Source organism: Chrysochloris asiatica, unplaced genomic scaffold, assembly GCF_000296735.1.
Source record: "Chrysochloris asiatica unplaced genomic scaffold, ChrAsi1.0 scaffold00046, whole genome shotgun sequence".
Lineage (NCBI taxonomy): Eukaryota > Metazoa > Chordata > Mammalia > Afrosoricida > Chrysochloridae > Chrysochloris > Chrysochloris asiatica.
In genome coordinates this window covers 8,199,037-8,225,966 of record NW_006408564.1, presented here as the reverse complement: position 1 = coordinate 8,225,966, position 26,930 = coordinate 8,199,037, and the positions used below count along the sequence as shown (strand labels likewise).

The 26,930-nt window shown below is 39.5% G+C and overlaps 1 protein-coding gene and 1 pseudogene across 8 annotated transcripts in view; one reads left to right on the top strand and one right to left on the bottom strand.

Annotated features, from left to right (window-relative positions):
* PXK (PX domain containing serine/threonine kinase) overlaps positions 1–26,930 on the bottom strand; it is a 152,424-nt gene that overhangs the window by 50,811 nt on the left and 74,683 nt on the right. For 5 of the 8 annotated variants that reach the window (XM_006862083.1, XM_006862085.1, XM_006862082.1 and 2 more), the window contains exons 3-4: positions 22,738–22,785; positions 9,920–10,106 (exon numbers count right to left, since the gene is read on the bottom strand). The exons of 1 other annotated variant lie outside the window; for it this stretch is intronic. In XM_006862083.1, the coding sequence (XP_006862145.1) occupies positions 9,920–10,106; positions 22,738–22,785 (235 nt within the window). The remainder of the gene's footprint in view (positions 1–9,919; positions 10,107–22,737; positions 22,786–26,930) is intronic. 2 more of the 8 variants (XM_006862088.1, XM_006862086.1) reach the window with 1 other exon arrangement.
* On the top strand, positions 25,210–25,697 carry LOC102829699 (annotated as a pseudogene).

Below are 26,930 nucleotides of genomic sequence, written 5' to 3'. Positions count from 1 at the left end.
GGATTATAATCAATGTAATGAAACAAGTTATACGAATTGTTGAATGTGAAACTGATGATGTGCCCTGTAAACTTTCACTCAATCCACAATAAAAACCTTAAATTAAAAACAAAAACAAAAACAAAAACAAAACATATCAAACTGGGTGGGGGGGGTACGGGGGGGAACGACCAGAAAATGTTATGGAAGTATTTTTATAAGTTCCAATAAAAATATTTTCTTTAAATAAAAATAAATAAAAAAAGAAGAAACTGAACAAAAACAGAGAATGAGGAAGATACTGAATAGAAGTGTCCTACTAGTAAGCCTGGCACAGAGTGGTCATCTTGAGACAAAGCCAGCAGCAATCCTGGGTAAGGAGCATAGGAAGGCAACTTTACCAAATTTCTAAAAAGAGACAGAGAAACTGTGTGGACATAACCAGAGTGAAGCAAGGCAAGCAAGACATGAATTAGATGCAAGAAGGGAAAGTACAGGAAGGTGGGTAAGAGTTTCAGGGATCTTGGTATCCACAGAGCAGGGACAGAGCTAGATTTCTGAGACCAGCAGCAGTTACTGGCCATTAGGGTGGGTAGAGCACATGGAGTAATAAATCCACAGAGACCAGATTCTGAGCAACACCCCCAGCTCTCTTCACACTTGGTAAGGACTGGGTCCTAATTGCTGGCTGCAGTCATTGGCAAGGATCCAGACATCCACAAGTGATGACCAGAGGAGCACACTCTCCCTGCCCCAGCCCTTCTGTGATTTCTTAATGTTGCTATGTTTGAGTCCATTGTTTTGGTGACTGTGTCAGTTCATTTCACTGAGGTCCTCCCTCACCTCTGCCGACTCCCCACTTGACCAATCATGATGTCCTTTTGTGTGTGTTAACATTGTGTTTTAGGTGAAAGTTTACCCAGCAAATTATTTTCTCATTTGAGCTCAGGACTGTGGTTGGATAAAGACTGTGGCAGAACCTATCAGACTATGGCCTTCAGCCAACCTTCAGGCCTAGAAATGAACTTCTTCCCCCAGTTCAATTTTCAGGCAAACAACAGACAAGTCTATAAGGGGAACAATGACACTGGGGAGGTATGTACACCTAAGAATAATCAACCATGTAATATCAACATGGCAGTATTTTCCAAGGACAAAGTTCAGAACAGCTAGTGGAGAAAGAGAAACAGAGATGGGAGACACAGGAAGGAAGTTGGATAAGTGATGTTACATTGTGTGGATTGCAATTAAGTATGTATGAATTGTTGAATGCGAAATATATCTGCTCTATAAACCTTCACCCAATTCACAATAAAAAGTTAAAAACAAACAATGAAACACACACACACTCGAAAAAAGTTTGCCATTCAACAATTCATACTCAGATTTTCCACGACATTAGACACTATCCCCACAATGTGTTGCCACTATCCCCATTTCCACCCTGCCTTCCCTGTTTCCATTCTTCCAGTTTTCCTGCCCCTCTTTACCTCCTCATTTTCATTTTGGGGCAAATTTTGCCCATTTGGTCTGGTATAGTTGATTGCTTCAAGGAGCATATTCCTTATGAGTGTTACTGGTTATTTTATAGGCCAATCTGTGAGGGAGCCCCCCCACAGTTCATGGGAAAATGAAATGAAAAGATAATGGAATTTTTCCATGAACTTTTGAAGTTTTCACATGCTATTTGGCTGCAAGGTGACTTCTGGGAGTGACTTCAGCTCTGGGTTAAAAGGTATCTTAGGATGGTAGTTTTGGGGTGCCTCCAGTCTCTATCAGTGCAGTAAATCTGTTTTTTTTTTTTTTTTAATGAATCTGGTTTTTTCTACATTTTTATCTCATCCTAACTGGGACTGTCTATTGTGTCCCTGGTCAGAATGGTTGGAAGTGGTAGCCAGGCATCATCTAATTCTAGTCTCAGGCACAAGAGGCTGTGGTTCATGTGGACCATTGGTCATGGGGACTAATTATTTCCATGAATCTTTGGTTTCCTTCACTCTCCTTCGTTCCAGATGGGAAGAGACCAATAGCTATCTTAGATGACTGCTCACAAGCTTTTAAGACCCCAGATGCTACTCATCAAACTAGGATATAGCACATTATTTTTATGAACTACTTTATACCATTGACTTATATGTCCTCCAAGACTATAGTCCTTAGCCTTCAAACCCAGTGACTCCGTCCTATCAAGTGGTTGGATATTTCTAAGAACTTTCCATATCTGTACACCATATATGCTCTACTACATATATGCAGCAGATACAAATATGTGTGTGTGTGTGTGTGTGTGTGTGTATATATCTATATATATATACACACACACACACACAGAGTCCCACACCAGTTTAGCACATATTTCTATCTATGTAATCACTACAAAATTTTTGTTTGTTACTACTTTTGTTGCAGAATTGTATATGCTATGGCATTTACTCTTGTTAGACTGTAGTTAAGTACATCAAGTTGGTTCCCATTCCTAGCGAAACTATGCACAATAGAATGAAAACCTTACTGGTCCTGCTCCATCCTCACAACTGTTACTATGTTTGAACCTATTGTTACAGTCACTGTGTCAATCATCTCATAGAAGGTTTCCTCTTGTGCGCTAGTCCTCTACTGAGCATGATGTCCTTCTCAGGGGCTGGTGCTCCTGATAACATATCCTAAGTATATGAGACAAGTGCTGCCATCTTTACTTTTAAGGAGAATTCTGACTATTTCTTCCAACACAAATTTGCTTATTCTTCTGGAAGCTCATGATATATTCAATATTCCTTACCAACACCATAATTCAAAGGCATCAATTCTTCTTCAGTCTTCTTTATTTACTGTCCAGTTTTTGCACGCATATGAGGTCACTGAAAATACCATGACTTGGTTTAAGCACACACAAAAAAGTAGTCATTCTTTTTTCTTGCGTATCTCTCAATGTCTTCATTTACCTTGGTCACATCATGCTGACTTCTCCCATGTGACATATTACCTTTCCCTTTGCAAGAATCACCATGTTTCTATTATCTAGTCTGTTGTGTTGTTGTTAGTTGTCATGAGTTAAGTTTTGACACATCCTGATCCCAAGTGACAGAGCTGAACTTCCAGCAGCTGCCCATAACATGGACCCCTTAGACTCACATAAGCTATAATCTTCACAGGCACACATTACCTGGTCTTTCCCCTGCCTTTGAAGTCCACTGGGATGGCAACTCTGCTCCCTCGGCTTTGGACAACCCTATTCTCCTAGTTCATCTTACTGGTGACCTACACCCTCTGGCCCGGCAAGCCCTGTGCTCCTTGGGCACAACAGCTCCTTCTTCCAGCTTTGGGCAGCAGCTCCCTACCCCTGACACACTTAACAAAAGTCCTGCACCCTGGAAATAAGCTGGTGAAGATTCAAGTCTGTAACACCTAGGAGGCTGTGACACTACCCTCTGAGATTCAAGAGACTTAGGCCTTTGAATCCAAGAAGGTCCTGATTCCTGCACTCCTTCCAACAGTTCTGCTGATATCTGAATTGCTCAAAGGATGGTTCTTTTCTTTTTTTGGAGGAAGACACATGTAGTTCCTTTGGCCTGTTTACTGCCTACAGAATTACAAGAACATATGTTCTCTCTCCTTCTGTTCTTTCTCGGTCTTCTTCAGTCTAAGCTGATAGATTTTCTGCTGTGATAGTTGGTTAGATCCAACAGTGACAGGCTTAATCTCTTTAACAAAACTTTGTATAGCCACATCCTTGGTAAAAATTCTAGGTCATGTATCCTTAATTTGTATAACAGAATTTTCCAGAACTTTAAGTTTTGTTTTCATTTTGTACAGTTTATTTTTTAAGTCCACCTCTTTTTTCTTGCATTTTGCTGTAAGTGGGAAGGAGAAAACACATGGCCCCTTTAAGATTTCGCATAGAAATCTCCTCAATCAGATATCCAAGTTACTCAGTTACAAATTTTATTTTCCACCAAACATATGAACATAAGTGACACAAATTCTTTGCCACTTTATAAAAAGCAGACTCCTTCTTACATTGTCCAATCACATGTCATTTTCTTTTAAAACCTTACCAAACACACATTTAATGTCCACATTTTTAGCAACATTAGTCTCTAAGACAATAGAGACTTTCTCTATGGTTCTCCTCACTTCCTTCTGAGCCCTCACCAGAACTGCCTTTGACACCCACAATTCTATCAATGGTGTCTTCAAGACAACCTGGTGGCAGTGGTGGCTGTGTACCATCAATTCGGTTCCGACTCATAGTGAACTTATATAGGGTTTCCAAGGCTGTAAATCTTTACAGGAGCAGAAACCTGGCGGACTCGAAATGCTGATGACCTTGTGGTTAACAGCCCAACGCATAACGCACTACGCTACCAGGGCTCCTTCAAGACAGCCTTAGCTATTACTAATAAAGATGCTATTGTTGTTACTGGCAGGTGCTATTGGGTTGATTTTTTAAACATTATGGGGTTGCTATGTGTCAAAAATCAACCTAACTGCACCTACCAGCACCACAATAGCATCTGTGTAATAGTTAAGGCCTGGAAAGTATTTTGATGAGTCTGCTCCAAGCTCCTGCCTAGCTCTGACCCCAGGAAACTCAATGTGCTCTGGTACTAGCTCCCTGACAACAGAGACGTGCATCCCCAGCACCTGCAGACAGTTACTGTGCATGCAATGAATGGCATCACACCTTGATGTCTGCCCTCAGGGTAATATTAGCAGACACTCTGAGGAAATAATGTAGAGGAACCAAAGTTGCTTTGTTATCAACAGTCAATCCGGAGGACCTGCTGTGTCAGGCAATTTAGAGAACAATTTGAGGGGAAGCAGAGATAAATGGAAACCCTGGGAGATGTTTCTCTGACAGAATGCCAGCTGTTCTGGGAGCCCCAGTACTACCTGTGATGTCTTTTCTCCTTTGCATCTAAAAGACAAGTAAAGGAAGACTGAAATCTTTATACCAGTTCAATGTGAGGTTTTGTAATTTATAGTAAATGTGATTTTGAAATCAACTTCCTTCTGTTTGTTATGTTCTGGAAAAGTATTTTTTCTTAGCCCCTGCATGGCACTTATGTAAGGCAGGAGGTGCAATCTAGAGTAAGGCTTCTCAAACTTTAAAGCGCATACCTTGTTAGAATACATTTCCTGATTCAGCAAGTCTGGGGCTGGGCTTGAATTCTACATATTTAACAAGCTCTCACCACCACTAGTCTGTCAGTTTGTCGTACTGTGGTGGCTTGTGAGTTGCTGTGATTTTGGAAGCTATGCAACAGGTATTTTAAATACCAGCAGGGTCAACCATGGCGGACAGGTTTCAGATGAGCTTCCAGACGAAGACAGACTAGGAAGAAGGAGACTAGGAGACTACTTCCGAATATTTAGTCACTGAAAACCTTATGAATAGTAGAGAAGCAGTCAGATAAAGTGCCGGAAAATGAGCCCCTCAGATTGGAAGGTACTAAAAATGCGACTGGGGAAGAGCTGCCTCCTCATAACCATGATGACGCAAATGGAGTTAAAGCCCATGGGAGAAGAGCCTGTGGGACCTTCATTTCCTGATGGGGCACAACTCAAAATGAAGAGAAACAGCTGTAAACATCCATTGAAAATTGGAACATGGAATGTACGAAGTACGAATCTGGGAAAACTGGAAGTTGTCAAAAATGAAATGGAATGTATAAATATCGATATCTTAGGCATTAGTGAGCTGAAATGGACTGGTATTGGCCATTTTGAATCTGACATCCACATCATTTACTATGCCAGAAATGACAAACTGAAGAGAAATGGTGTTGCATCATTGTCAAAAAAGAACATATCTAGATCAGTCATGAGGTACAACGCTGTCTGTGATAGGATAACATCCATGCGGCTACAGGGAAGACCAGTTAATACCACTATTATTCAAATTTACGCACCAACCACTTAGACAGTGAGGATGAAATAGAATTCTACCAACTTCTTCAATCTGAAACAGATCAAACATGCAATCAAGATGTATTGATCATTACTGGTGACTGGAATGCAAAAGTTGGGAGGAAAGAGGAAGGATCAGTAGTTGGAAAATATGGCCTTGGAAATAGAAATGATGCTGGAGAAAACATGGTAGAATTCTGCAAAATCAATGATTTGTTCATTTCAAATGCCTTCTTTAGACAGCATAAGAGACAACTATACACATGGACCTCACCAGATGGAATACACAGAAATCAAATTGACTACATCTGTGGAAAGAGACGATGGAAAAGCCCCATATCATCAGTGAAAACAAGGCCAGGGACAGACTGGAAAAGACCATCAATTACTCATATGCAAATTCAAACTGAAGCTGAAGAAAATGAAAACAAGTCCACGAGAGCCAAAATATGACCTTCAATTTATGTATCCCACCTGAATTTAGAGATCTCTTTGATATCCCATGCGAGTAAAATGTTACTAAAGGTAACATAGAAACGGCTGTAAGCATACATTGACAAAGAAACTCCAGAGGTTCAAGCTGGATTCAGAAGAGGCAGTGGAACGAGGGATATCATTGCTGATGTCTGATGGATCTTGGATGGAAACAGAGAATATCAGAAAGATGTTTACCTGTGCTTTACTGACTATGCAAAGGCTTTCGATTGTGTACATCATGACAAGCTATGGACAACATTGTGAAGTATGAGTATTCCAGAACACTTAATTGTGCTCATGAGGAATCTGTACTTGGACCAAGAGCCAGTTGTTCAAACAGAACATAGGAACACTGAATGTTTTAAAATTAAGAAAGGTGTGCAACAAGGTTGTATTCTTTCACCATACTTATTCAACCTGTATGCTGAGCAAATAATCTGAGAAGCTGGGCTATAAGAAGAAAAATGTGGCATCAGGATTGGAGGAAGACTCATTAACAACCTGCGATATGCAGATGATACAACCTTGCATGCTGAAAGTGAAGAGGACTTAAAACATTTACTGATGAAGATCAAAGAGCACAGCCTTCAGTATAGATTACATCTCAGTGTAAAGAAAACAAAAATCCTCACCACTGGACCAGTAAACAACATTCTTATCAATGGAGAAAAGATTGAAGTTGTCAAGGACTTCATTTTTCTTGGATCAACTATCAACACTCATGGAAGCAGCAGTCAAGAACTCAAATGATGTATTGTGTTAGGTAAATCTGCTGCACAAGACCTTTTTAAAGCATTGAAGAGCAAATATGTTAGCTTGAGGACGAAGGTGCACCTGACCCAAGCCATGGTATTTTCAATCACCTTATATGCATGCAATAGCTGGACAGTGAATAAGGAAGACCACAGAAGAATTGATGCTTTTGAGAATACTGAAGTGCTATAGGCTTCCAAAAGAACCAGCAGATCCGTTTTGGAAAAAGTGCAGCCAGAGTGCTCCTTGGAGGCCAGGATGGCCAAACTTCGTCTCTCATACTTCAGATATATTGTCAGAAGGGACCAGTCACTGGAGAAGGATCACATGTTTGGTAAGGTGGAGGGTCAGAGAAAAAGAGGAAGACCCCCAAAGAGATGGATTGGCCAAGTGGCAGCATCGATGGACTCAAGCATGGCAACAGTAGTGAGGCTGGCCCAGAATTGGGCAGTGTTTTGTTCTGCTGTGCACAGGGTCGCTATGAGTCGGTATTGACTCGATGGCACCTAACAACAACAACAAGAAGCTCCCAGAGTCCTTGGGTGGTGCAAAGGTTAACACACCCAGAGGCACCCTAAGAAGACCTAGTGTTCAGCTCCCATCAAAACAGCCACTGAAAACCCTACGTTTCTATCCTCATACACAGGGGGTCACTATGAGAAGGAGTTAATGCAATGGTAATGGGTTTGGTTGTTCCCCATATGACTAGTGCTGCTGGTCACAGGACCACAATACAAAAGCAAGACCCAAGCGCTGCGGTGTTCAGATGCATTGGAATCATATGGGAGCTTTATAAACTACTGATGTCTGAGCTCTAGCCTGCCACCCCCAAGTTCTGATTTAATTGACATGAGTGCAGCCTGGGCTTGAGGATTTTGTAAAGCACCCCAGTGGACTCTATTAAGCAGAAAAGTTTGGTGCATGACAAGTGGATCTTTATTTTCCCCTCTAAGAAACAGGAATAAAAGTGCCTTCCTCTAATTACACCAAAAGCAGTGTTTTAAAGACTTAATTATCTGATACAATTTGTTCTAAGTAGCATATAAATAACTGCTCTCTTAGCAGGGAAACAATGCTTAGACTTTCACTTAGAAAGATTCTAAGCTAGGCTTGGTATTAACAAATCAGTTGAATTCTATTCATTGATTTAGCTCTACAATGGTCTCTACTGGTATCTTCAATTCCACAACAAAGACTATTAAATATTTAGTCACTCATTCTGCTGACATTCGGCTTTGGTTTCTGACACTGGCTTTCCATCTCAGGCTCCTGGCTGCTACCCTGATCCAGGGGGAAAAATACCTCCTTCTTAGGTGGGTGTTTTTCAGTGAATGAGCCTCAGGGAGCAACTGAAAATTCAGACACAGAAAGGGGTCTTCTGAATCACTGTTGTGATTCCAACACACTATATTCAAACTGTAAACAAAAACAGAACCAAATACAAATCTAAGTGAGAATATTGTATACATTGTTTTAGATTATTTGCTCTCTGTTCTCTTAGAACAGATAATAAAAACTAAGTATGTAAATTGGCCCAATGACATGTTTTGTGCTTTTATACTACCTCCAAGTTTTTTGAGTATTATAATGAAAAGTACAAAGACCTGGAATTAGAAAACTGAAAACGAAGAACACACTTAGCATTTCTCAAGCTGAAAGAGCTGAAGAAAAAATTCAAGCCTCAACTTGCAATATTGAAGGATTCTATGGGCAAAATCTTGGATCAGCTACCAACACTCACAGAAGTAGCAGTCAAGAAATCAAACGATATGTTGCATTAGGCAAATCTGCTGCACAAGACCTTTTTAAAGCATTGAAGAGCACAGGTGTCAGCTTGAGGACTAAGGTGCGCTTGATCCAAGCCATGGTATTTTCAATGACCTCATATGCATGTTAAAGCTGGCCAGTGAACAAGGAAGACTGTGGAAGAATTGATGCTTTTGAGTTATGGTGTTGGAGGAGAATATTGAAAGTGCCATGGGCTGCCAAAAGAACCAATAGATCTGTTTTGGAAGAAGTGCAGCCAGAGTGCTCCTTGGAGGCCAAGATGGCCAAACTTCATCTCTCATACTTCGGACATATTGTCAGGCGGGACCAGTCGCTGGAGAAGGATAGCATGTTTGGTAAGATGGAGGGTCAGAGTAAAAGAGGAAGACCCCCAACGAGATGGAATGGCCAAGTGGCAGCATTGATGGACTCAAGCATGGCAAAAGTACTGAGGTTGGCCCAGGATTGGGCAGTGTTTCATTCTGCTGTGCATAAGGTTGCTATGAGTTGGTACCTACTCAATGGCACCTAACAACAACAACATGGGCAAAATATTGAGTGATGCAGAAAGAATCAAAAGAAGATGGAAGGAATATATCCAGTACCAAAAAGAAATGGTCATTTCTCTTTCATTTTTTTTTATGCAGATGTTATGAACATTTTGGGAACAAATTACTTTCTCCTTATTAATCTACAGTAACCCACAATCAAGTAAATATTAAAAAGAAAAACAAAACCAATGTGACACACACAAACTCAAGTGGTAATAGTGGTGGTGGTGGTGGTTGTGTACTGTAGAGTTGGTTCCAACTCATAACAACACTGTATAGTTCTGAGGCTGTAAATCTTTATGGAAGTAAAAAGCCGTTCTGGTGGGCTTGAACTATCGACCTTGCAGATATCGGTCCAGTGCAAAACCCACTACTCCACCAGTTCCTAAGAACTCAAGTAAGCATTAGTAAATGAATAATGCCCTATTAGCATGATGGGCACCTCCCTTATGGGAAGATTTGCCTGTATGGCTGTAGCTTACCAGTGTAGTTCGCAGCATAGTTGTTGGGATCTAAAAACTTCTTAACCAGCTCACAGCTAGACAAGATATGATTGGTGGTGAGAACATTGAGATAGTTCTGAAGACCTTTCTGTCTCTCAGCGATAAATTCTCGCTCCATGTTGCCAATCAGTTTTTTGGGAGGGAGAGGTAGACTCAGTCCTGAAATCTTAAAAAAAAAAAGACATTATACTCTAGCTATTCTAAAATATGACAATATCAGAATCTTGGACTACAATATTTCATTAAATCTAAGACATTATAATTTCAGTGACATGAAAAATATTTAAAAATAAACCAAGAATGTGCATTTTAGGACTGATAGAATACTGGATTAAACATAGTAAATTTAAAGGCTTTTTAAAATTGTTTTTATTTTTATCAAACTTATATATAAGCATAATTTTAAATCAATAGTTCCTTTATTACTATTGGAAGTCCATGACACTCCTCCTCAAAGATGTACACATTTGACTGTTACAGTGAAGAAAGCTTATGTTGTTATAGTTTGATTTTTTTCATTTGTAGGCATTAGCTCATAAATTCCTCAGTGTGGAAGATAAGGATTAAATAATCTTTCATAATCCTGACCTTACCCCACACATCCAGTCTCCAGTTCATCCAGTATACTGATACTATCATTTTGCTTCCTATAATATTCATGTTTACATCAGGTAAATGACATTCACAACTGACCCAAATAGCCATAGTTCTTTTTTCCCCCAACTTAAAGTCTACATTTTCCTATAAAACTCCAAACTCTGTCTAAGCCTTCTCTTAACTCACTCAAATACACAGATGCATCAATTTCATGTTCAAGAGTATGTCACAGAGGCCTGTGACATGCTCCAAACAGGACTAGTGCCCCTACGCTGCCTGGCAGCCTGAGACTTCCCTCTACCCATTCTGGAGATGTCTGTGCCTCTTTACTGTGCCTTTATCTCATACTGTTCTTTTAAGGAAAAAATAAAATAAAATAAAATAGCCTTGTTTTTGGTGGAGAATATAGTCAGTCAGCTTCCCAAAAAAAGGGAGCAAGGGAAATACATTTTTTGAAAACTAGCATATGTAAAAATGTCTATTCTACCTTCACACTTGATTTATAGTCCTCTTGTGGCACTGTGGGTTAATGCACTAGATTGCAAAGTTGGTTTGAACCACAAGGTCAGAGGGTCAAGATCACCAGCTGCTCATTGGAAACCCTATACAGTGTCGCTATGGGTCGGAACTGACTCAATGGCACTTCAAAACATCAACACTGGTATGGTACTCTAAGCTACCAATACTTTTTCTTCAGAACTTCAAGGAACTCCTGTATTTCCTTCTAATTTCCAGTGCAGCTATAAAATGTTAGAAGCAGTACTGATTCCTGATGCTTTATGTATGACTTACTGTTTTGTACTTGGAAGCTTATAGGTTCTTTTCTTTGGTCTCAATGTGTGAATTCATCTGCCACTATTTGGACCAACTTTTATGCAGATAAATGGAACACATAAAGACCCATATTCTAGGCATTAGTAAGTTGAAACAGACAGGTATTGGTCATTTTGAATCAGATAATCATATAGTTTACTATGCCAGGAAAGTCAAATTGAAGAAGACAAATTGTGTTGCATTTATCATCATTTCAAAATCTATCTTGAAGTACAACACTGTCTACATGCTTCCTACACGGAAGACCAGTTAATACCACTATTATTCAAATTTACACTAGAGCCAGTAATGATGAAGATAAAGAATTCTACCGACTTCTAAAGTTTGAAATTGATCAAACATGAAATCAAGATACATTGATAATTACTTGTGACTGGAATGTAAAAGTTGGAAACAAAGAGAAAGGATCAGTAGTTGGAAAATATGGCCTTGGTTACAGAAATGATGCTGGAGACCCCATGATAGAATTTTGCAGGAACAATGACTGCTTCATAGAAAATACCTTTTCTAAACAGCATAAAAAGTGACTGTATACATGGACCACGCAAGAAGAATGTGGCATCAGGATTGGAGGGAATACAAAGAAATCAGATTAACTACATCTGTGGGAAGAGATGGTAGAAAAGCTCAATATCATCAGCCAAATCAAGGCCAGGAGTAGATTATGGAACAGGCCATCAATTGCTCATATGCAAGTTCAGGCTGAAGCAGAAGAAAATAAAAGCAACTCTGGAAGAATCAAAATATGACCTTGAATATTCCATCTGAATTTAGAGATTATCTACAGAATAGACATGGTACACTAGACACTAATGAATGAAGACCAGAAGAGTTGTGGGATGACATCAAGAATACCACACAGGAAGAAAGCAAAAGGTCATTAAAAACACAGGAAAGAAATCAAGGATGAAAATGGATGTCAGAAGAGACTCTGGAAATTGCTCTTGAGCACAGAGAAGCTAAAGTGACTAGAAGACATAAGGAAGTAAAAGAGCAGAACAGAAAATGTCAAAGGGCAGCTTGATAAAACAAAGTAAAATATTATAAAGAAATGTGCAAAGACCAGGAGTTAGAAAACCATAAAGGAAAAACATACTCAGCATTTCTGAAGCCGAAAGAACTGAAGAAAAATGTAAGCCTTGACTTGCTATATTGAAGGATTCTGTGAGCAAAAGGAGCTCTGGTAGCATAGTGGTTATGAATTGGGCTGCTAACCTCAAGGTCAGCAGTTCAAAACTACCAGCTGTTCCATGGGAGAAAGATGAGGCTTTCTGCTCCCGTAAAGATTTACAGCCTTGGAAACCCTGTACAGGATCGCTATGAGTCGGAACCGACTCCAAGGCACATAACAACAACAACATGAGCAAAATATTGAATAATACAGAAGGCATTAAAAGATGACGTAAGGAATACACAAAGGCACTGAACCAAAAAGAAATGGTCAATGTTCAAACATTTCAAGAGCAGCAAATGATCAAGAACTGATGAAGAAATCAAAGCTACCCTGAAGACACTGGAGAAAAACAAGTCTCCAGGAACTGATGGAATACAAATAGAAATCGCTCAATAAACTGAAGCAGCACTGGAAGTATTCACTCATCTATGCCAAGAATTTAGAAGACAGTTACCTGGCTAATCAAGTGGAAGAGATCCATATCTGTGAGCATTCCAAAGAAAGGTGACCCAATGGAATGTGAAAATTATCTAATAATATTATTAATATGTAAGTAAAATTTTGCTGAAGATAATTTAAAAATTATTGCAACAATACATTGACAGGGAACTGCCAGAAATTCAAGCTGGATTCAGAAGAGGATGTGGAATTAGGGATACTATTGGTGACATCAGACGGATCTTGGTTAAATGCAGAGAATACCAGAAAGATGTTTAATTGTGCCTTGCTGTCTATGCAAATGTTTTTAACTATGTGTATCATGACAAATGATGGATAACATCTAGAATAATAGGTATTCCAGAATACTCAATTGTGTTCATGTAGAACCTGTACTTAGGCAGAGACTGTGGTTAGAACATAAGAAGGGGTTTTAAACCAGGAACGGTGTGTGTCATGGTTGTATCCTTTCACCATACTTATTCAGTCAGTATACTGAGCAAATAATCCAAGAAACTGAATTATATGAAGAAGAATGTGGCATCAGGATTGGAGGAAGACTCATTAACAATCTGTATATGCAAATGATACAACCTTGCTTGCTGGAAGCAAAGAGGGCTTAAAATACTTACTGATGAAGATCAAAGAACAATGCCTTTAGTATGGGCTGCACCTCAAGGTAGAGAAAGCAAAAATTCTCACCATTGGAGCAATAAATAAAATAATGAAAAACAGAGAAAAGATTGAAGTTATCAAAGACTTCATTTTGCTTGGATCAACTATCAACACTCATGGAAGCATCAGTCAAGAAATCAAACAACATATTGAAGTAGGCAAATTTTCTGCAAAAGACCTTTTTAAAGTGTTAACAAGCAAAGATACTAGGTTGAAGACTAAGAGGCACCTGACTCAAGCCATGGTATTTTCAATTGCCTCACATGCAAGTGAAAGTTGGACATTGAATAGCATAGACGAATTGATGCATTTGAGTTATGGTATTGGTGGAGAATACTGAAAGTACCATGGACTTCCAGAAGAGCACACAAATCTATCTTGGAAGAAGTAAAGCCAGAAGTGTGGATGACGAGACTTCATCTCTCGGGTTTGGGAGATCTTGTCGGGACGAATCAATTCTTGAATAAGGACACCAACCTCAGAAAAGTGGAGGATTAGTGAAAAAGAGGAAGACCCCAGCAGGATGGATTGACACAGTGGCAGGAGCAATGGGTTCAAACATAACAACTGTGAGGATGGTGCAGGCCCAGGTAAGTTTCATTCTGTTGTGCATAAGTTCCATATGAGTCAGAACCAACTCTACAGCACCTAACAACATTATTCTCATCCTCTCTGTTTGAGCAGTGGGTGGCCCTTTCAATTGAGAAACTCGTATTCTTAAATTCTTTGGTATTTTCTTATATTGGCTTATTAATTACTTCCTCCTCCTCTCCATATCATATGCTTTTTCTGGAATCCTTACTTTTCAAGGTTGAACCTCCTAGACTCGTTCTCTAGTTAGCCTGTTTCTCTTATTTCATAATTTAAAGAAATGTTTCTATTACACTTGCTAGGATATTTCCTTTAACTTTCACCCTTCTTAATGAGTTTCCATGGGCAAAAGATAAGGCTCTCTGCTTCCTCAAACATATAAAACCTTGGAAACGCTATACATGCTTAGAATGAGTAAAACAGACTCAATGGTATTAACAACAAGTTTTCAATGCATACTATCATCAGGTTTGTTTCTAAGTGAGCTTAAAAAAAACAAACAAACAACTAATAGCATACTGAATATAATACATGGAGATCTAGGATAAGTACTGCACTGCTAATCCAAGGCTGGCAGTTCAAACCCACCCACTGTGCCATTGGAGAAAGATGAGGCTTTCTGCTACTGTAAATATTTACAACCTCAGAAACTCTATACAGAATCACTCTGATTCAGAATCAGCTCAAGGGCAGTCAGCTGGTTTTTAAGAGTTTTGGATAAAATGCAACTTATCAGAGCTGATAAAGGAGAGATCTTCTTACTGCTATTTAGTGCTGTAAGACACTAAATAACACCTTTTATTCCACTGGCTACCTAAAATGAGGGGGCAATAAAGGCATGAAGTGACTATCTTACAGAGTTTCAAGAGGGAGTTTAGTTTAAGAGTGTGTGAGGGAAGGTAGAGTCCCCACTAAATAGTTTTCATCTTGTCTAGATGGGTCTGATGAAGAGATGGGGATAAGATTCTTAAGACTGAATAGCGAGTAATTGTTATCATGACTCTCACAATTGTAAAGATAGAAGTTTTGTAACAAAAACGGGTGAGTAGTTAATCTTACAGTCCAGAAACCGAGAGCATAAGCAGAATGTGGGACCTTATCCAGAGAAGCAGCAACACCAGAGATGGAGGCAAAGATGGAGACATGGAGAGAGGCAGCAGCTGAGGACTCTAGATTCATGGGAAGAGAGGGACTGCGAGCTGGCAGCCAGGAGGCAGACTTACAGAATGTGCCCTTTGGGTGATGTAAATTATTATATATGCCTGAGTGTTTTTAAAAAAAAAGAGCTAAAATAATAGTGAGAAATGCTGTTAACTGATGGTACATGGAGAGGATTATAATCATTGTAATGAAACAAGGTGTATGATTTGTTGAATATAAAACTGATGATCTGCCCTGTAAACTTTCACTCAATTCACAATAAAATCATTAAGAAGAAAAAAAAGCAAAAACACCTTTTATCTTTCTTTTTCTTTTTGCTTTGTTCACTAAAAGTGTTCCTCAAGAATCTGATGATCAACATATTCCAAAAAGTTGACTGGAATCTCTAGGTAAGCTTATCAACTGAGGGCTTTGTTGTAGCAGATAAACTCACTCAGCTTATCACTGGGGAAACCCTGACTCAGTATCCTTAGCTCATCTTTAGTCTAGTCTGGACAGTTTCACCAGAAAATAACCTTCCAATCTCCTGACAGAAGGGTAGAACCTGGTTGCCAGTAATCTGGGAACTAAGTGGAGGAAGAAGTCTGGGCTAGGGCTACTAGAGTTATTAGGTAAATGTGTTTACATCTACAGAGACTAAGTTTCTCCTTTTTGCTGTGGAGAGGGCAGTCACAGTTGGCTCAAATAGGGGCGACTTGTGACCTGATTGCTCTTTACTGCACTCTGGAGGCACCTGGTGTTGCCAACTACTGAATCTTCTGGGGGCTGAGTTAGTATAGACTGGTACTCAGTGGGGTTATGTCTTTCTGATCCTGTTTCCCCATATTTGCTTAGTTAATTACCTCTCTCATCCAACCACTTTAAGGCTTCAAATGTTTTCTCTTTTCATTTTACTTGTCTTTGAGGGTGTGTTTGTGTGTGCATGTATAGGTGCACACATATGTATTTTTAAGTCAGTTTACTGTTGCTTTAGAATGTTTTCATGAAGAAACAGTAAACAAATGTGCTCGACCTACTGTTTCCTAAATCATTTAAAACATTGAGCTTATTTTTTAAATTAAGAAAAAAAAATCAGATTGACATCTTAATTCAATGAGCAAAGTTATTTTCAGAACGGCGTATTATTCAACACTTGCACATAGATCAGAACAGGCCAAGTGGCATGTGTATTGCCCGAGGGAAAGGTCTAAAGAAAAGGACATCCTAAATCCAGATGAGCATGTAATCTAAATCACCCATGTGGACGATCCAACTTAGCCTGTTCCACGCTATACTTTTCAAACAACAATAATGCAGCCAAATGAAGACCTGGAATTTTATATTAGACAAGATGAAAGGCTGGCTGATGATCTCCCCAACATATAATAATGAAAGCATGTCACAGCATACTTAGAATTAATTTTCTTCCATGGCATAATTGACTACCAGATAAGAAATTTAAATTTTAAGTTGTTTTCCTTATCCATACAGTTAGGCTTTACTTCCTAGCCATTTCTTTATTAACTAAATAAAATGCATATTTATGAAGAAAGCATAGCATTCAGTTCATTGACACCCGAGCCAACAACGGTATCATTATATTTGTTTGGGGGCATGGAATGGTAAATAAATATACAATAATTTGTTTTTAAAAATTATTAAGTTGCAGAATATAATCTTATTTATAAATGTGTGAGTATAAGTGCAGGGATATTGTTTTATATATGCACAAAAAGTATCTAAAAGGACTCATGCCATCTGGTTAACAATCAATCGCTAACTCTTTGAGTTGGTTGGTTACAGAATTCTTTTTATAAATTTCTGTACTATGAAAGGCAGTATGGTGGCTCTGTATGATAAGCACTGGACTGTGAACCACAGGTCGCCGGTTCAAGTGCACCAGTCACTCTGCAGGAGAAAGATGAGGCTTTCTGTTCCTGCACAGTTTTACAGCCTTGGAAACCCTATACAGGATCACTATAGTTGGAACCAATTCAACAACATTTTACAATACATTCTGAACTGTTTATAGGGTTCATGCACTACTTTTTTCAGTTAAAGAAAGACAAACTCCTTTATCAAATTGGTTGTCTATGCAACAAGGACAAAAAGAATATTACCCTTAACAAATAAAATCATCATTGCCTGCTTTACCTATGCAACATAAACAAATGGAGCCTACATAATTCAGGATGGACAGTCATGGCTGATAGCATCAAATCCCAAACCCACTGTTTGGGGTATTTTTCATTCATGGCAAGATGTGAGAATGAATTTGATAAAGTATTTGTTTGAACTTTGTGGCCTCCAAGATTCAACCAATTTATTTAAGTTTCATTTCACTTTAGGAAAAGGTATTGATCTGTCCAGACATTCCATCAGTTCTTTCAAATCCTCAGTTGAAACAGAGAGTCCTTTTACTAACAGCTGCCAACAGCTGTGACCACTGAGTCCCTGCAATGTCAGACAGGCAGGAGGTGGTTTTCTTGACCGAGTTTAAGACCCACAATAAATATTCCTAAAAGTACTAAAACTAGACCTACATGTGTTGTGTGTTTTTTTTTAAAAATCCTGCCTTTGTTTAAAAAAAAAGCATTTAAGGGATATTTATTCTCTCACTTAGAATTTCGAATCTGCTTGTTGTTGTAACATGCTGTGTTGAATCAGTCCCAACTCATAGAGACCCTGTAAATCTTTGCGGGAGCAGAAAGCCTCATCTTTCTCCTGTCGAAAATGCTTACCAATCACAAAATATAAAATGCAGAGCTGCAGTGACTAATTAAAAAGGAAGGAGAAAGGACATCAGTAGAGAGTGATCAAGTTATCAAGCCACTGATTTCCTAGACACCTCCACACTGATGCCTTCAAGCAGGGCTCTCATCTTCTCACTTTTGCTAACTTTGCTTTTCAATGTGCCCTAGGGATATGGTTTGGGTTCCTTATAAAAGAAGAACAAGAACATGCAAGCCAGGAGTCCCGGGAATTTTATTCATGGCCTGCTGAGTGACCATGTAAAAGGAGGCTACTCCTCAAAGTGGGCATCTGTAACCAGCCTGTAACCTGGCCTATTGCTAACCTAGTAGAAGCCTCTACATCCTACACCATTCATTCTACAACAACTCTCAGGAAAACAAGCTTTTGTTTGCAGGGAAAACCCTCGACTTCTGAATCAGCTAACCTCTCCTTACTCACTTTGATCATCACATCTTCTTGTTACTGTTAAGTGCTGTTGAGTCGTTTCTGACCCATAGTGACCCTGTATAGGGTTTCCAAGGAGCGGCTGGTGAGCTTGAACCACCAACCTTGTGGCTCAAACAACTTTGCAGTTCAGCGTATTAGCCCGCCCACAGCACCACACCAGGACTCCATCAGATCTTCGTCGTCATCATCGTGATGTGCTGTGGAGTGGGCTCCAACTCATAGCGACCCTGTACAGGGTTTCCAAGGCTGTAAGTCTTACAGGAGTAGAAAGCCTGATCTTTTTCCCGCGGAACAGCTGGTAGTTTTGAACTGCTGACCTTAAGGTTTGCAGCCTGATACATAACCACTACACTACCAGAGCTCCTTATGAGGTGCAAATTGCCTTCGACCACGTTACAGTTGGTACTTCAGAAAGTTTTAAGCTCTCAACAGTCTCTGCTTTGTTCCAGTTTCCTCCAATAAACAGTAAAAATGAGATGCATTAAAATCCAAATCACAAAACATTTGTGCTAAGAGAGACCTCAGAGATCAGTTGGTTCCACCTCTATTTCAGAAGGGGAAAATTAAGCCTGAGAAAGAAAATGACTGGCCCAAGGTCTCATTGTTGGGAAGGGGCACAGCCACGACTCCTTCCTAAGTATAAGGGCTTTCTGCCTAGTTCTCAACATTTTAACCTCTGCATTCTTTCCTTTTCTTCATGGCATCCTGCCTTCCTTAGACAGTCACTGCTTTTGCCGGTGTCTTAAAAAGAAATTAAAAACCCATTGTCATCAAATCGATTCTGACTCATAGTAAGCCTCTAGGACAGAGTACAGCTACCCCATGGAATTTCCAAGGTTGTAATCTTTACTGGAACATACTGCCCCACATTGTTCTTCTGTGGAGCAGCTGTTTCAAACCATCAACCTTTTCATTAGCAGCTGCATCATCAAAGGCTCTTTTTTGTTCTAAAATAAAGTGATGATTTTCCTTTCTGTTAATACAATATATCTTCAATATACAATTTTTGTAAAATGTAGTGGGGTTGTTGTCATTGTTTACTTACAGAGCTAATATGTTTTTTGGTAGTGAATTTGAAAAGTGCAAACATCAAAAAACAAATACACTGACACAGAGTAAAGTCAGACTTAGAGTGACCCTATACAGGGTTTCAGAGACTGCAAATCTTTATAGGAGCAGAAAGTCTTATCTTTCTTCCACCACGGCTGGTGGTTGGTGGGTTTCAACTGACAACCTAGCTATTAACAGCCTAAGCCTAACCCACATTGCCACCAGAGCTTCTTACAGAACAATATTGTTGCTGTTAAGCAATGTTGAGTTGGTTCTGACTCACAGCAACCCTACATAGGGTTTTCAAGGAGTGGTTGATGGGTTTGAACTGCCAACCTTATAGTTAGCAGTTCAGTGTTGATCCTATTCCATAGGACAGTATAAAGAATCAGTCGGACCCAGAATCCATGGTCCCACCACCTGGGGGAGTCACCACTGCTAATATTTTGGCTTAACCCCTTTCTATCTTTTTTCCTAAACATTTCATATAATTAAATTATACTTCATGTATAATTTTATATACTGCTTTTCTTTTCACTTAAGCATTTTCTTATTGGACTAGGACAACTCTACATATGTGTATTATATTTCTCTGTCTTCAGCAGGAATACATTTATCCGTTAAAAGAGTAATCAAAGCCTGAAAAATCACAGTCATATCTTTGCTCTGTGGTTTTGTAGTCTTTTTGGTGGGCTTTAGGGAGATTGTTTTGAAATTATCTTGTTGCCAAAAAGCTGCATGTACTTTCTTTTGTTTGTTTACTTGGATCCAGAAAAACCTCCCACTGAAATGATGCTGGCCACATCCTGCTCAAAATAAGCCAATATCAATACACATGTATATTTGCATTTGAAATACGATGCACATTTAAAGTGCTGTTTTCAAAGGGAAAGTTACACTGAAGCAAATATACATGCATATTATGTTAGCTAAGTGCTGTCGAGTCAGTTCCGACACATAGTGACCCTAAATAGGATTCCCAAGTGACTGGTAGGTTTGCACCGATGACCTTTTGGTTAGCAGTCCAGTGCTTATTCTATAGTGACATACTAGAACTCCATTAAAAAGACCATAATCAAATAGTCATTGACAATCAACCTTATAATCTCAAAGTAAGAGCACTAGCAAATAAGTTCCCTCACCCATACCCCTACCATCACCATTCTCTGGGGCTGGGGTCTTTGAGTCATTTCAAGTTCAGAACTATTTCTCCCATAATTCCTTCTCAGACCTGGATGAACATCATTGCATAAAGGGCCACTCGCTTTCCTTGTTTAGAACTGGGAAAAGATTCACTTGTTCATAAAAGCAGAAACACATAGTAAGACCACTGTTAGCTCCTAACTATAGAAACGTCATGTGGGACTCTGCAACTGGAGAGACTTAAGGGGAAAATCTACAGCTGGGATAAACTGTCCCTTGATGCCCTAGCATGTCATCCCATGCCCAACTTTTGTCTAAATTGAAAGAATAAGCTACAACAATCCTTAAATGAAACCAACTATGAGAGCTCAATCTTGGCCAATATTTTAGCTGGAGATTCAAACAGGTCATACTGCTAACCTCAAGGTCAGCAGTTTGAAATTACCAGCTATTCCACAGGAGAAAGATGAGGCTTTCTACTCCCATAAATATTTACAGCCTCAGAAATCCTCTACAGGGTGCCTATGAGTCAAAACTATTTCCACAGCTTGCCACCACCACCACAAGTAAAAGAAGACAACATGTGTCAAATGCATGACAAATATGGTAATGACATAAGGTTTACTAATATGTAGGACAATCATACTAGAAGCGAACTAAGACATGCATGCTTTCATCAGGGTTGTAAAGAAATGCTAAAGCTTGGACTTTATAGACTCTATTTTCTGAAGTTTGATCAATACAACTTGGCCTTTTGAAGGATGCTCCAATGGCCAGCAGTCCTGCTAACTTTTGTGGACAGGATCAGAGGTCACTCAAAAACTGATGATGACTAGCTCACCAATGGGAAGGGCAGTCCTTCACCTTCGTGCTGAGACGGTCATAAGCCAAATACTTCTACCCTGGCTCAGGCGTAAAGTGTTTTATGTTACTAATTGTCCATGGGTGGTACAAATGGCTAATGGTGACTGCTAACCATGAGGGTGAAAGTTTGAGTTCACTCAGAGGCTCCTCAGAAGAAAGGCCTGGTGATTTACTTCTGAAAAATCAGCCATTGAAACCTCTCTTCCACTCTGACACACGAGCTCGCCATGAGTTAGACTCAATTTGACAGTACCTGGTTTTTCATGTTATCAATCAAATCTGAGGTCTGACAAAGGCCTAGTGGTCTTCAGCAATCCACAGCACTTGAAGACTGGTCTGCCAAGTGACGACATAAGTAACATTGTCAGTTACTTCCGATAGTGCCGAAGCCCCACTAGGACCCTTCAATCATTCCCAGCACTGGCTGTGTTTGCAGAGAGAGACTTTGCAGCTCATCCATCTGTCCATTATGGAAAACCAAAGACCAAACCAACTGCCGTAGAGTCCACTGGGACTCACAATGACCCCTTTGGACAGAGTAGAACTGTCCCATTGGGCTTCCAAGACTGTAATCTTTATGGAAGAAGACACATGTGGAGGTGTTGGCCACCAAGTTAGGAACATTTAAAGAAAAATAATTTAGAAAATCATGCTTAAGAGAAAAAGTTACACCACAAAAGGCAAAGTCTAGTGTTACTGTGACCCTTGCTCTATAATGCTAACAGCATGGCTTAATGGAAAGAGTACAAGCTTGGGAGCCAGATGGACTGTGTTTCAGGTACCAGCTCCATTTAAGTGAGCAACTCTAGTGATCATTCCTAATTGGTGAAAAGAACATAATACTTCAGGGGCCCCTGACCAGTGAGGATGCAGCCTGGTACAAAGACTCAGTTGCAAGGCAACTATTAACTATAAATCACATGTTCCCAACATTTATTTTTAGAACTGCACATCTCCATCTGTTTAAAGAATGTGCCTACATCCTTTGAGAAACTTGCTATTTCTTTTTTTTGATATTGCCAACTCCAAACAGTTTTGAAGTCATCCCAAACAGTCAATGTGAGTCCAACTGGAGTTTCAAAATATTTACCTGTAAGTTGTTGTTCAGCAAATCAAAGTCACTATATCTTCTAACAATCTGTAAAATACAAGACAGTGGTATTTTGATTCAGCAAAGACCATTGCTTTCAGATACACTACATTTCTTGACTTAAATACTTATTAGCATTCAAGAGTAGATGCACTTGCACTAAAAGTAGAAGGGTGCTTGGCCGCCCCAAGAAGTAGATCTACCAGTGCCCCAAAGTTGGCTGGGCCACGGGAAACTGGCTAATGCCAACCAAACTTGTGGACACCCACAGGTAAGTGAGAATGACTAAGCATTCATTTCCAGAACAAGTAGCCCTTTAAGTAATTTTCTTAATATCCAGGTCTCTGGAAAGCTGAATTAAAAATTAAATTAAAAGTTTTACTGATCATGGCATCAAAGCAAAAGGAGGTAGACAGTTCTAGACCATTTATCCTTACCCTGAATAAAAATTCTCCTAATTGAAATCTCACCACTCTAGAGATAAGAGATGGGAATGTCCCCAAGAACAGAGCTGCCACACTCTACCTTACCAATTTGATCCATTGGACCAGACGTCCCCTTCTTCTTCTTTTTCATTTCTAGCAGACAGTTGACCTTGGATTCTCTACATTTTATTCTTAGTTATGTTGATGCCATTAACTATGCCACAGCCAAATTCTACTAGCTTCCCAGACTGGACAAGGAAATTATTTTGCTTTTGAATAGTTTGACCAAATCTTAGCAGGTAATTCTTAAAAGTTAGTGTGCAGAATTATCAAGCCACGGAGAATCTAGTTCCATAAGTAAAAGGTGGAGCTCAAGACCTTATATTTTCATTATGTATCACCATGAATTCAAATGCAATTCATCTAGAAAGCGGCTCCAAGGTTGATTTTTACAGTAAGACAAGGAAATTGTACCTTACAAGTTTTCAAGTGGGAGTTTAGTTTCAGAGGGTATGGGGGATGATAGAATCTCTACTGAGTGGTTTCCAACCTGTCTGGATGGAACTGGTAAAAGGAGATGGGGATAAGACTCTTGCGATTCAATAGTTAATAATTGCTATCAGGACTGACTGTGACTGTTGCAAATGTAAAGATAGACATTTTGTAACAAATAGAGGGGAATGGTTGATCTTGCAGTCCAGGAGCAGAGGACCCTGGGACCATCAAGGGAGAAGAGCGGGAGCAGAGTATGGGACCCTATTTGGAGAAGCAGCGATGCCAGAGATGGAGGCAGAGATGATGACATGGAGAGATGGAGCGGCTGAGGACTCTAGACTCCTGGAGGGAGAGGGGCCATGTGCTGGTGGCCGGGGGTGGGGGGGAGGTGGGAGCAGGCTTGGAGGGTATGTCCTTTGGTTGTTTGAATGATAATATATTTCTGAGTGTTCTGGTATACATCAAAACAACAAAAAACAAACAGAGGGACTAGAAGTAAGTACTGTTGAATGATGATGCATGGAGGGGACTATAAACATTGCAATGAAACGAAACACAATAGGATGAGTATAAAGCTGATGTTCTCCCATGTAAACTATCACTCAATTCACAATAAAAACAAAAACAAAACAAACAAACAAAGAACAGCAGTTCTCACAGAATTTTAAAGTATAACTACAAGCAGGCTATCTTGGAAACTGAATCTAAATGAAGTGGCATTGTATGTAAAAATCTGTTGTCTTTTCCAGCCAAAGTAAATTGGGTTTTCTCATAGACAGTCTCCTTAGGATTTATTGTCTGTTTACCACATAATTTATGAATGAGCCGCAGCTATCTGTTGCTTGCTAGTTTGACTGCTGCTGTCTTTTATTTAAAAAAGAACTTAAGGTAACAATCAATAACAAATTCCACCACATAGTTTAAAAAAAAAAAAGTTGGGCAGTGAACGCGGAAGACTGTAGAAGAACTGATGCATTTGAGTTATGGTTTTGAAGGAGACTATTCAAAGTACTATGTAAAGCCAAAGGAACAAAGAGATCTGTGTTGGAAGAAGTACAGCCAGAATGCTCCTCAGAAGCCAAGATGACCAGCCTTTGTCTCTCATACTTTGGGCATACTATCAGGAGGGACCAGTCCCTGGAGAAGGATATCATAAAGTGGAGGGTTAGGAGAAAAAGAGAAAGAACCCCAACAAGATGGATTAGCCACAGTGGTGGCAGCAATGGGCTCAAACATAGCACTGATTGAAAGGTTGGCCCAGGACTGAGCAGTGTTTTGTTTGGTTGTGGATAGGGCCGCTATGAGTTAGTACCAACTCAATGGCACCTGATAACAACAACAATCTGGAGGCTTGGGTAAACCCCTAAAACTACTGTCCTGAGATAATCTTTAAACTTTAAAATTTAAACCAAAAATATCCCCAGAAAAACACTTTAAATCAAATGATAGTTTACCTTAATTAGTAAAGAATATCTCCTAGAGCATTATGCTTTTTAAAAACCATATGAGATCGCTTTTGGCTGGAGCCGCCATCTTGCAGTAATCCACCAAGATGACAAACATAAAGGAAAAGAGGTAGGGTACCCACTCTATGCTCTCCAGGCCTTTTAGAAAACATGGGGTTGTTCATTTGGCAATATACATGCAAATCTACAAGAAAGGCGATGTTTTGGACATCAAGGGAATGGGCACAGTTCAAAAAGGCATGCCCCACAAACATTACCATGGCAAAACCGAAGAGTCTACAATGTGACCCATTATGCTGTCAGCATTGTTGTGAACAAGCAAGTCAAGGGAAAGATTCTTGCCAAGAGAATTAATGTGCACACTGAGCATATTAAGCACTCTAAGAGCTGAGATAGCTTTCTGAAGTGAGTGAAGGAAAATGATCAGAAAAAGGAAGCCAAAGAGAAAGGTACCTGGGTTCAACTAAAGCACCCGCCTGCTCTCCCTTTTCCCCTCTGAGAGGCACACTTTGTGAGAACCAATGGAAAGAAGCCTGAGCTGCTAGAACCTATTCCTTAGGAATTCATGGCATAACAGAAGTGAAGTAAAGATGTCTGAGGTGTCCATAAAAACAAAACAAAAACCATATTAGATCAAATTGACAAGAGCAACTTGAAAGATTAGACAGACATTTTAGGAGGCTGTGAGTTTATTATTAAAGAGGAGAAATCATTCTGAAAAGAAAGCTTTGCAAAATTTGAAGAATGTAATCAATGTCATGGAATTGTACATGTAGAAATTGTTGAACTGGTGTATGTTCTGCTGTGTATATTCTAACATCAACAATAAAAAAAATAGATTTCTGTTTTAAAAAGGTAAACATACAGCACATTAAAAGAAGCACAAGAAAGCACAGAAGTTTCCAAACTCACCAGAAAACATAGATTCTAACTATTGTCTGTCACTGATCTGAGTGTGACCTAGGACAATTTACTTTCCACTCAAATGTAAAATGGGGATAATAGAAGGACAAGTAAAAAAGTACCCACATTCTGGCTGTAGAATTCACTGCTAATCAGATTTTTTAAAAAGACAAAGTACATCATTTTTCAACACAATCTCCTTGTTTTTCAATACACTTTGTCCATCTGTGAACAAACTTACATATTCCATTATTAAAACATGTTTTAGGCTGAGCTGTAAGCCACTAATGCACCATTGTCTTCACTTCTTCATTAGAGGTCAATCCTTATCCTCAAAGGGCTGCTTTCAGGGGACAAAACAGGTGAAAGTCTGATGGAGCAAGACCAGGACTATAGGGAGGATGCTTTAATACCTCAAAACAAAATTTGTACAAAATGCCAACAGTGTGTGGACACACACTGTTATGCAGGATCATGATGCCCTTGGATAGCAGTCCTAACTGTGTTTAATCTAAAGCTTACACTTCAGCTCTGCAGTGAGCAAGTCACTGTAACAAGCACTGTTTATTGATGAACTTTTTCCCTGATAGAGTTCCAATAGTGGACCCTGGAGAATCCCAGAAAACTGTAAACATCAATTTTTCAGCTGAGGGTTGACTTTTGAACTTTTTCTTGGTCAGCAACTGAGGATGTTTCCATTCCACACTCTATCATTTATTCTTAGGCTCACAGTGATGAATCCAAGTCTAATCACCAGTAACAATTTTTTTTAGAGACTTTTATCTTCTTTTCAGTGTCAGTCCAAATTTTGTTTGCAGATGTGTAAAAGCTTCTGTTTATGCTCTTTCACGAGTTGTTTTGGTACCCATCTCCCACAAGCATTTCAAAACTCAAGTTTGTCATG